This window comes from Phascolarctos cinereus, unplaced genomic scaffold (assembly GCF_003287225.1).
Source record: "Phascolarctos cinereus isolate Bilbo 61053 unplaced genomic scaffold, phaCin_HiC Scaffold_7;HRSCAF=346, whole genome shotgun sequence".
Lineage (NCBI taxonomy): Eukaryota > Metazoa > Chordata > Mammalia > Diprotodontia > Phascolarctidae > Phascolarctos > Phascolarctos cinereus.
This window is the reverse complement of record NW_027556180.1, coordinates 174093763-174106115: the sequence shown is the minus strand read 5'-3', so window position 1 is coordinate 174106115 and position 12353 is coordinate 174093763. Positions and strand designations below refer to the sequence as shown.

Genomic DNA, 12353 nt, shown 5'->3' with positions numbered 1-12353 from the left:
TCTATATTTAAGACAGAGATTTTGAACAATAAAAAGAAATAGCTCTAAAATTTATAAAAAAAAGATATAGATTAGGGAAATGATTACAATAAACACATCAAATAAAGGCCTAACATCCAGAATTTATAAGGAACAGGTATGTATCTATATTATAATCCTGAGATCTATAAAACTAATATACACTCTCCAGTGGAACAAGGGATATGAACAATTTACAAAGGTGGAAATGCTATTAATAATCACATGGAATTATGTTTTGAGCATATTTTCTACGTCTCTAATAATTAGAGGAATACAAATATAGACAACTTTAAAATATCACCTTAGATACATAAAAATGGCAAACCTAGCAAAAATAATTATAAAGTCAAGTAATAAAGAGTTTGCAGAGAAACAGGTACTCAACAATCTTAACAATATTGGAGGGACTTTAGAGTGTGGCAAACATTTTACAGAGCAGTATGCCAATATACAGTATGTAAAATTGTGACTAAGGGACCCTTACTCTGGGGTCAAGCAGACTCTGTTCAATCTTGGGGGAGCCTGGTCTCTAAAGAAAGGGGTCAATCTTTCATTTCCTCTAGGTAATTATCACACACACACACACACACACACACACATACAGAGAACTCTGACTCATTGAGAGGATCTCACCGAAAGGGATAAACAGGATGACTGTTGACAGACTACAACACAGACAGACATTCATATCCTTCACACAAAAGAAATGGTCAAAATATGAAAGAAACATGAACACACATTGACCATTACTGTGTGCTTAATAGATGCTTACTTGCTACATATATTCTGGCCATCCTGAGCAAAATTTGGTCTCATCATCCTATCAGAGGTCATCTTCTCTGAAAAGCATTGTAGTAGCACAGTGTCCGCAGGACATCTAGCACCAACTGAGGAACCCCAGAACTTGCAAACTCTCAAAAAAGTCACTGAGCTCAAAAAGTGCATCTCTGAGATTGCTATTCAGTCAACTGTTCTCAAGGAAAGAAATATCAAGATAAAAAACAAAGGGAAAACCATAAATGGTGAAGGGAACATGGGAAACAGGTACGTTGATGCACTGCTAGTTGACTGGTAAATGAGTACAATCATTCTGGAAAGCAATATGGAATTAATTATATGCAAACTGCTATTAAATAATTAATTAAATAGTATGTGCCTGGCTATGCTACTGCTAGGCCTATGCCCAAAAGTAAATTTTTTTTTAAAAATAGGAAAAATTCCTATGTGTACAAAATGTCTATAGCAGCTTTTTTTGTGGTGTCAAAAAACTAAAAAGTAAAGGGATGCCCATCACTTGAGGAATCACTGAATAAGTTATGGTAAATGAATGTGATGGACTCCCATTGCATTATATGAAACGAAGAAACAGAAGATTTCAATGAGACATGGAATGACATATATGTAAACCAACAATGCCACTATAAGGTCTGTTTCCTAAGGTAATGAGAGAAAAAGGGAAAGAACTTATATGTTCTAAAATATTTAAGCAGCTCTCTTTGTGGTGGCAAAGAACTGGAAATTGAAAGGATGTCCATCGGATGTCCATCATTTGGGGAATGGCTAAATAAGTTGTGGTCTATGATGGAACTGTGATGGAATACTGTTGTGCTATAAGAAATGACAAACAGGTTGACTTTAGAAAAACATGGAAAGACTTGCATAAAATAATGAAGAGTAAAATGAACAGAATCAAGAGAACATTGTATACAGTGAAGAACAATGTTGTTCTAAGAGCAACTGTGAATGACTAAGCTATTCTGAGTAATATGAATATTCAAATCAACTACAAAGGACTTATAAAGGAAAATGCTCACAGTTATAGATATAGATATACACACATATATATATACATACATACATATATTATATACACATATATACATGTATACGTGTGTGTTTGTGTGTCCGTTGGTCTTGCCTGGTGTAGAATTGGGCAGAAGAGAGAAAAAACTCAGAACTGAAAATGTAAGAACAACAAAAAGAATGACATATTTTGTGTGTTCATTTGTTTGATTCTACCTTGTTAAAGCCTTGAGGTTTGTGTAAGATTTTGCAAGTTTTTTGTTTTTGTTGATTCTTATTAAGTTTGTGGTTTTGCCAAGTTGTTTGTTTTTGTTGGTTCTTATTAAGTTTGTGATTTTGCAGTTTTTTTTAATGTGAACAAGACAATATATAAACATTGAAATCTGAGTTATTGGAAGTTTTGAAGGTTTCTGCTAGAATATTTATATATCAATTCACAAACTTCCTTAAGTTTGCTTAAGACTATTAAACAAGAGGCTGGTTGGTATGAAGAACATGTTGTAATTATTATAAGGGATATCAAAACTCTACTTGCCAGCATAAGATTTTCTTCATTGAATGAAATGGCATTTTTTTAAGGTTTCTAGTTAGATTCAGAAATGAAAAAGAAATTTCTCAAATCTTACAAAAGGGTAAGATCAGCCTGACTGCCTCCATTTTCTTGACGGGATAATTCTTACAGACATTGCTAACAAAATTGGCAAAGGAAAATATCTAGAAAACAAGTAGTAGAAGAATTTCCTAGGTAGCTCCAGGAAGTAATGAGGGACTCCATACTCCCACCTATCTGTTCCACCTGCTATTCCAACCCTTCCCTTATCTATTCTTGGAAGTGCAGGATTGGAAACATAGTAGCCAAACCTAAATGCAAAAGACAACTCAGCTAGGCTGTTACTAGTAAAAACAGGGAAAAAAGGCTGGCATAGTTTTCTTTGTAACCCATGCTTAGCACAGTTTTTATTTATGGTAGATAAAAAAAATCTGTCCTTTTCTTTGGAAATAATAAATATTCCATAGCAACCCTCTTTCCCAATGTCTTTTTCTGGGAAACTTTTAGAAGGCTAGGATGATCATAACATCTATTTAATCTCATTATTATTTTGATATGATCATTATTTCAAAAACTATTTTCTTCCAAGCTATTAACTGACAGGAATCTATGATTATAAGCTCTTTAAAATGAGCATTTCTTTGCTGTGGCATTAGCAAAATGCAATTTTCTGCATTTAACAAGTATTCTCTTGGAATTTGAGTTTCAGCTGATTATTATGAAGCCTTCCTATAAACAGAAAAAAAAAACATTTATAGTCATTTGTCTTAACCACTATAAATGTGGCTTTCAAGTTCTTGTTGATTTATTCTATTATTCAGAGAATCATATGTACAGATCATCTCATCTAATCTCACTTTATAGATGAAGGAAACTACGGTCTAGTTAGGCTAAAGCAATATGCCTAAAGTCAAACAATGTTTATGGCGGAGGTGGCACTGGAACACGGTTCTCCTTACCCCAAATCCAGTGTTCTTTGCACCTCAATATGCTGCCTCCCATACTATACTTAACTGACTAGCCATTAGCTTTACCTGCTATTTACATAGGTAGCATAATAGATGCCAGACTTGCAATCAGAAAGACCTGAGCTACGTGACCCGAGGCAAGTCTCTTAATGTTTCAGTTTCAGTTTCTTCATCTGTAAAATGCAGATAAGACTAGCACCAACCTCATATGAGATAACATATGAAAAGCTGTCTGCTTAAAGATCTTAAAGCACTAAACAAATGTGAACTATTATTATTCTCATTATATCTCTCAGTCTAGCAAACTGGCTTTCAAAACTTGTCAAACAACTATGAGATTTCTAATTTAGATCTGAATAACAAAAAAAACTAAAATGACAATCTACCCAGGAAAAAACAAGTTGTTGAAGAATCCCAGCTATTCAGAATATGACATATAGGTAGATGGCCAACATACAGAGTTCATATAATTGTATAATATAGAATATAAGATCCTTGAGTTCACATGATTGTATAATACAGAATATAAGATCCTTGAGTTCACATGATTGTATAATACAGAATATAAGATCCTTGAGTTCATATAATTGTATAATATAGAATATAAGATCCTTGAGGAAGAGATGGTTTCATGTTTGTCTTTGTATCCCCAAGGTCTACCACAGTCCTTGATACACAGCAGGTGCTCAATAAATGCACTGCAAATGAACACTGAACTAGGCCCACGATGGAATAGGAGAGTGAACTGAAATGCCTTCAGGAAATTGAAGTCTTTTAATGACCTCCAAGCATGTCCCTGAAATAAAAAAGTATCTTTTTTTTTTCTTAACACGAATGGTCTTCTGTGGATTTTGTATGGTTGAATTATGGAATGTTCTAATCTCTAGAGAACTGAAATCAGGGATCACCCAAGAGGCAATGGAGAGATACAGAGTACTTGTGAATTATAAGCATGTGCTCAGTCTTGCTACAGACAAGGTATGTATATGCACCTCAGGTTTCTGAATGGAATGTTTTGTACCTACTATTCTTACTGTGTCATCTTAGTAAATATCATTCATAGAACTAACTGTGTCTTGTTGCCTTACTATACTACTTACTATAATTTGGGAGGTCTAGGGCCCAAGCTATCCTTTGAACCTGTGAGAGTCCTTGAACCAGGTGGGATTCAACCTACAAACCTGTCTATGCCGACTTTGGGAGATTCCTCAGAGGGGGCAAGTTTCTCTCTCCACATTCCAACTGGCTGTCATGGCACTTCACTAGATTGGGCAGAAGTTCCAAGCTCTCTATGCTGTCCATCAGCCCAGTCCTTATTTATGCCCCTGCTCTACAATAAACAATAATACATCCACCATTAAAAAAAAAAGTCATCAGTCTCTGCCAAGGACAAAGCATGTTTGGAAAATGCACCAGCAATAAGAGCCTCAGTCTTTATCCAATCTCAAGTCCATGGTCTGTGCTCAAGGATGAGGGGCTGAGTCTCAAGTCCAGATTAACCAAGACTTCATTTAATAACTGGCAGTACTACAAGGCACGAGCCAAATATCATCTGGGAATTGTGTTTCATGGTCTCTAGTCTCTTCCTTTACCTCCTCACAGGTGCAACTAGGGAAATTAAACAAACCAAAAAAGTGACTTTCAAAGAATTCCAGGATTCAAATTGGACTGGGTAGCATGGGCAGGGAAGGGGCTGCCTGCAACTAGGAGAAGCTACAGTCTACAGCTTTGTGGTATACATACACATATATGCACATATATACCATGTGTATATATGTGTGTGTGTGTGTACATACACTTATATAGACATATGCCCATACGTAAACATATATAGGTACATTCATATATATATGCATATACAATACACATATGTATTTCATTTCAAATTCATGTTTCATTTCATATATACATAAAACAAAACTCATTTATATATATAATTGAGACAGAAATGAAAATTTCATTTCATATATAATATACATGAAATGAAAGAGAAATGAAATGGAAACGAAATACCTATGTGTATGGAATATATCTACATAATTATGGGGTATATAGCTGTATGTATATGTATACATTAATTATACACACACACACACACATATATACACACACATGTTCTTTTGCCAAGAATAAGAAACTACTTACAGATGGGTATGTTCTATCTCTTCCTAAATGGGAAGACTTCCATTATGTCACAATAATGTGACTTGGGATCAGTAAAATATAACAAGTCCAAAGAAGAGGCCAAATTTTGCCAGTAGGATAGGAATTTGAGAGCTGTTTTAATTGGGTAGATCCACATTAACCACATTTCCTTTTCTGATGAGCTGGCAAGGCTCCCAGAGAGAGACTAAAAGCTAGGTAAGTCTGACCAGTATAATGAAGTGCCATGACAGCCAGGTATGAGACTTGCCCAGATTCTGATCATTCCTATTGAATAGGAACAGATTAACAGGTCACAGCAGCACCTACTCATTAACTACCTATTTGCTTAAATATCAGAGAAATGTACAATTGGAAAAATAGATAGACTGGATAGAAAGCAAGAATGAGGCCTAACCACCTTCACAGTACATTGCACAGACCTCCTGTGGTGAATTTACCGGAGGAACATAAACAACAGTTACATAGGATGAGCAAGCATGGATAGCTTGCAGTATATCATTGGAGGAGGAATACAAATTGATGAAATCAAAGGTCTGTTGGAGTGTTTTTTCATAGCAATATTATCATCCTTAGGATCACAGAGCATAGATTTAGAGCTGGAAGGGGTGGTGGTAGAGACTCAAAATCCAGCATTCTTTCTTTTCACCAAGCTATAATTATCTAAGTTTCAAAGGGGTATCCAGGTTTACCAGTCTAATTCCATAGGAAGGTCACAAACCTTACAAGGTGTCCAGATTAATGGGTGACCACCAGTTGTTGGTCCATTATGCAGATAGAAATATTGCAGTCAACGCTTTCCACTTTTTCTGATTCTTCTTCCCGGTTTGATGCACCTTGTTCTATCTCCAATTTCAAATCTTCACTAGGAGTACAGCACTGCTGTACTCCTTCCCCTTCCTCACCACCCTTTCCCCTCAAATGCTTATGGGAATGAGGTTTATGCTGAGATGTGTTGGCAGTTTTGAAAATTAGTGTGATGGGGGGGGCAGGGATGACATCTACAACACGACCCACCTTCTGTTATCCCTTCAATGTGCACAGGGCCATGAACAGAGAAGGCCTACACAAAGCATTGCTTTGGTCAGTTATTTATTTACACTTAATGTCACCAAATGTGTGCCAAATGTATGTTTTTTCATTTTGGAATCCTTTGACAGGTTGCATCTGATTAACCCTAGACTAAGCTTTGTGGGTCATTTTAAGACTCTGGCATTAACACTGCCTTTCTCTTCTTTCTATTAGGTGACTCTAAAGTGCCACTGGCTAAATAGTTTTAGGTGTGCTTGAGAGAGACAAGGAGGGAAGGAGACAGAGACAGGCAGATACAGAGACAAAAACAGAGAGAGAGAGAGACAGACAGATACAGAGACACGGACAGATACAAAGAGACAAAGAGGGACAGACAGAGAGACAGACAGGGAGATAGAGAGACAGACAGAGAGACAGAGACAGAGAGAGAGAGAGAGAGAGAGAGAGAGAGAGAGAGAGAGAGAGAGAGAGAGAGAGAGAAAGAGAGAGAGTGTAGGGGTTAACCCAGTATTTCGTCCACCTCCCTTCCCCTATTCTTCCCCTTCTCCTTCTCCTTCCCCTTCCTCACCACCCTTTGCCCCGGATTCACATAACAAGGAGAATGGAGGAAAAAGAGTGCGACTCCAGCCCGCAGCCTCCTCCCGGATCTGGAAGGCGGAAGCAGGAAGCGCCAGCTCAGCCAACAGGCCGTGGCGGGGAGTGGGGGTGGGGCGGAGCAAGAAGCAGGAACAGCCAGGGAAGCGCTGCCGCGGTTACCGCGGTAACAGTGGGGGCGGGGCGGGGCGGGGCTGCGGTAAAACGTCACCCTTGACCCGCGGATGGATCCTACGTCAACAGCGGGTCCTGCCCGCGCAGCTGCTGGAGACGGAAGTGAAGCGACTGCGGGGGAGGTAGCGACCGCGACCGGCTAGTCCGGGCCGTGGGGGGGTCTGCCTGTGTGTGGGTGGGTGTGATGCCGGCGTGGACATGGAGGTAAGCCGCTTCGCGGGCTGTGGGGTTGGGGAGAAGCTGAGGTGCCTGCGGCGTAGACGTGCCTCCCCTGCCCCTGCCTTCGCGAAGTCTTCCTGGCGTCGGAGGCCTCCTCAGCCGCCTGTGGACCCCCTCGGTGGCTGCCTGACCCCCGCCCCCCATCCCCGCTCCGGGCCCGGGTCCTTCCTGCCCCCCCCGGCCCCGAAGCAGGAAGTTCCCCGGGAGTGACAACCTCTGCCACCTGCCTGAAGGATGTCTGCCCGCTACATCCCCAAGCCCTCCCCATTGCCCTTAAAGGAGTACAAGGTGTCCCCAAAGTCTTTAAATTATATATACGTATATACGTATACTTGTTTTGCTCACCTAGTTCCAGGTGAGAGGTGGGTGTGAAAGGCTGGGTGTGGGTGTGTTTATCGATGTAGCTCCTATAAGAGAACAGTGCTGACAGCTCACAGGTTTGAGTCTGCTTTTCTTGCAGGATCCCGGGCAAGATGTGGTGGCCTCACCAGCCACACCTGGGGCTGGCAAATCAAAGGTAAAGAAAAACTTCATTAGGGCTGTATACAGAGTTACTTAGCAAATTCTGTGAAGAGTTCCTCACCTCTGCCTCTTAGAATCCATAACTTCCTTTATAGCTTAACTTCAGTCTTGTTGGAAGCCTTTCCTTGTCTGCGTCTAGGGCCCTCCCCTAGCCAAATAACTTTGCTTTTATTTCTCATATATTTGTTTTTCTTATTATTTTGTTTTCCTTCCAGTAAATTGCATGAGAAGCTTGTTTTTTTGTCATCTTTCCAGGGCCTAACACGGTGTCTTGAATGTAGTAAATGCTTGTTGGTTATCTGAAATTTTAATAGAACCCTAAAATTGAGAACTGAAAAGGACCTTAGAGGCCAATCTGCATTATTTTACAACTTGAAAACAGTAGGAGAGCCCTTTAGAGGGTATTTCTTAGGGATACCTTAATTTTTTGATAAATTTAACATATACTTTTTTATTTCCTAATTAGCAGAGATGTTATAACTACTGAAAGAACCCACAGTCCGAAAGTTAAGCACTTTGTGCATAATTCTGTAGTGAAACAAACAAAAAAAGTAAACTAAGTAGGAGTCAAAAGACATGGGATAGTCAAAGTTCTGCTACTACTGACTAGTGGTATGATCCTTAGTTATGATTTGTACCTAAGAGGTCTCAGTTTCTTTTTCTGTAAATTAGGGTATTGAATCACTTGATCTCTAAGGTCTCTATGTATCCAAGAGGGCAGTAATTTCTCCACAAAAATCTTTATGAAAACATTGAATTGTTGGTAGCCCTAACTTGTCTCTTCTTTCTCTCTTAGGAACAGTTCTTGAATTTTCATGTGGTCAGACTTCCAGTTTCTTAAGAAGCCCACAGAAATGGCTTTTAAAAAAAAAAAAGATTCTTTTTATAATTGATTGCTTAAAAAGTAAACATGGAGTTAGGAGTAGTTTTTGTTCAACTGACTTAAAAGTTCTAAGAAAAGCAAAGATTAAATCTTTTTCAGCAGATGTTTTAGCAAAACATTGAAGTGTTTTCTTTGTGCTGTAGTAGAAACGTAAGTTATAACCAATTTAATAACATCTATATACATTTCAGTTGGAAACATTACCCAAGGAAGATCTCATCAAGTTTGCCAAGAAGCAGATGATGTTGATGCAGAAAGTTAAATCAAGATGCACAGGTAATTGGATTGATAAAGTGTTCACTTTAACTACCCAAATCTTCATTTTCTTTTTAGAAAAATTATATAATTGCTAATATTACGCTGACTTAGCTTTGGTCCTTGATGATACCATGCAAGACATATAATTCTTTCCAGACTGTCTTATGGATCCTAAGGCTATTAAGATTCCACCCACTCTAGTCTTTGATGTTTTCATTATCTCACCACACTAAAGAGTAGTTGTCTTTGTCTGATTGAGCTGAAGGGAATATTAGAAGGATAGAACAAAGCTTGTTTGAGGTGAGTGGAATTAGAAGATGAAGGGTAGAAAAAGAGATGGTTCTAATGAAATAATTTAAAACTATCAGTTTTTAGAACTGTTTTAGAGAGTATCAAAGAAATTAGAGAGTGAGGATCAAATGAGATAATAGTAAAGCACTTAGCACAGTGCCTGGCAATAGTAATCACTATATAAATGTTAGTAGTTATTGTTATTAATATTCATTGATATTGAGTGCCATCTTTGGTTTATGTTTTCCTCTTAAAAAGAAAACTCTGTTATCTTTCTTTAATGTAAATACTTACATGTGTTACCTTTGAATTTCCAGAATTTTTAATGATTTAAAATGTCATCCTAAAACTTAAGTTCTTACTAGAAAAATTGCCAGTTTTGGTTTTCAGTAATATTTGGATCAAGATGAAAAGGGACACTATTTTAGTTAGAAAGAAATCCTGTTCCAGAAGAGGGCATTTGTAGCTATATTTAGGTCTACACATAACTTGTTGTGTACTGATCTTAGAGGGTAAAGTAGGTTTTACCTTGGTACTTAATATATTGTTGAGAGAGGAAAGAGGAGTGGAAGTGTTGCTTTACAAAATGCTTTTATAGAATCTTTATGCAATTATTTTACTGATTTCTAAATCATTCAAAATGTAATGACAGATTTTTTTTAACTTTTTAGAATTAGAGAAGGAGATTGAAGAATTCAGATCAAAACCTCTTGCTGGGGGAACTAATGATGTAATTCAGGTAATAGCACATTTCTGAATAGTGCTCCTGGGATTGGTTGTTTTTATACACATTTACTTTCGTGGGAAATATCTGATAAGTCATGTCTCCTTGCAGGTTGGCAGCTTAGCACATTGGAAAAAACACTACAATAAATCAGGAGACTTGTTCTAATCCTGGCTCTTTTATCTCTCTGACCTAGGGAAAGTCACTTAGACTTGTAACACCTCAGTTTCTCATCTGTAAAATGAGAGTGGACTCTAAGATCACGAATTCTTAACCTTTTTTTGTATCTTGGACTCTTTGGCGGTGTGGTAAAACTAATGGACCCCTTCTTAGCATAATGTTTTTAAATGCATACAATAAAATAAAAATAGAATTTCAGAGGAAGGCAAAGGTTAGGAAAATAAAGGTATAAATTTTTTTTTCCATCCAAGTTCACAGACTCCCTGAAATCTATCCACAGACCCTAGGTTAAGAACCTGTGGACCAGATGGTCTTTAAGATAATTTGTAGCTCCAAAAACTGTTCTCTGTGTGTGTAATTTTTTTACTTTTTTTCTCACCCCTTAACTTTGATTGTGATCCTGCTCATCTACTCATTTCTATCTATATTCTCTTTGATACCTAAACCACTTTTATATAGGCTTCAGCTTAAAAGTTTTGTGCTTGTAGCTAATAGGCCCATATAATTGGTCATGCTTCTTCATTTGAGTGTTTGTTTTGTCTTCATATTCTTTTTTTGAAATATCACTACCGCTACCCACAGACTTTTCCTCCCCACCTTCGACCCACTCCATGTAAATAAAATCAAGCAAAGCAAATAATATGTGGCCAATTCTTAAAGCATTATATGCCTCATTCTGCACTTATAGTCCACCACATCTCTGCCAAGAAAAAGGAGTTATGCTTTGCCTTCAGTCTTCTGAAATCATGATTTATCACTTCATTTATCAGAGTTCCAAAGTCTTTCAGTATTGTTTTCTTTACATTATAATGCCCATCTTAAAATTGTTTTTTGATGTCTTTCCATCCCCTCAAACCCAACAAGACCAAATCCAAATACTCTTTCCTTTTCCCTTCAACCCTGCCTTTTCCCAAACCAGCTTCTTTTTCCAATTACCTTAGTTCTCTCAAAGCTGTTACCATTCCTCTAGTCTTTTTTAGCCTTTGTGAGAGTTAAATTCAAAATAATTTTTGTGAAATATTAGCTGTTCCACCATCGGATTATCCTCAGAGTTTTATTATACCATTTCTAGATGGCAGACCATAGAGAGTTCCTAAAAATAAGTGTCTGGTCATCCATTTCCCTGATAAAAAGCAGAAAATGTTTCAAAACTGTATTAATGTTCTGTAGTTGAACTATAATCTGTTTTTTGATTAGTACTTTACAAACACATTGTCTTGTTCAAAAATAGGCTCTCACAGAACGGCTGGATACTATTCTTCAGGAAAAAGCAGAGGTTGAGCAACATTGTTTAGCTTTGAAGAAAGAAAATGTTAAAATGAAGCAAGAAACTGAAGTATGGAAACATAGCCTTTTCTCATGTTTTTTGTATATTCTTGATTAGTATCTCTAGCTTTATTGTTACATTGTTTAATCATGGTAGCAGTATTGAGAAAAATCATTTTGGAGTGAAAAAAGTAATTTTATGTATTTTTGTCATTTATTATTTATGTATTTATTGTTTATATGATTCTAAGTTGATTTTGTTTTACATATATACATAGTCTGATATTTTTAAAATATCAAAGTAAGTAATAATTACAGTGCTATTTGGAATAAAGCAAGATCTAGTCTAGGGATGATGGCATGGAAGAAGGGCAGTGAGTCGGTGAGAATTAGAAATAGACAGGATTCCCCAGTATGAATCAAAATATAGGGATATAGAAAGAAAGGGTTGAGGGTCCCTGAGGGACAGGATAGAAGAAAGACCAGCTGAGCTGCCCATTGTTTGTTCTAGCCCCACCCACCAACCTTTACCAGTCAAAGTAATTTTACTTTCTAGGCTAATCTCAATGATTTATGATTTCATAAGGCCCTGGGAAGGAGTTCCTTGCCCAATAAATTCTCAACCAAGATTCACCTGATTAAATTACCTTTCATTTGACATTTATGGAAAAAAATTTAAACATGAAAGTAGCCAAAAATAGTTAA

General features: G+C 37.4%; 1 protein-coding gene across 2 annotated transcripts in view; it reads left to right on the top strand.

Moving 5' to 3' along the window:
• Positions 1-7368: 7368 nt before the first annotated feature.
• GCC2 (GRIP and coiled-coil domain containing 2) overlaps positions 7369-12353 on the top strand; it is a 51349-nt gene continuing 46364 nt past the window's right edge. The window contains exons 1-5 of one of the 2 annotated variants that reach the window (XM_020979492.2): positions 7369-7509; positions 7985-8041; positions 9121-9205; positions 10150-10217; positions 11614-11718. In XM_020979492.2, coding sequence (XP_020835151.1) covers positions 7504-7509; positions 7985-8041; positions 9121-9205; positions 10150-10217; positions 11614-11718 — 321 coding nt within the window. In that variant the 5' untranslated portion in view covers positions 7369-7503. The remainder of the gene's footprint in view (positions 7510-7984; positions 8042-9120; positions 9206-10149; positions 10218-11613; positions 11719-12353) is intronic. The other variant, XM_020979491.2, reaches the window with a different exon arrangement.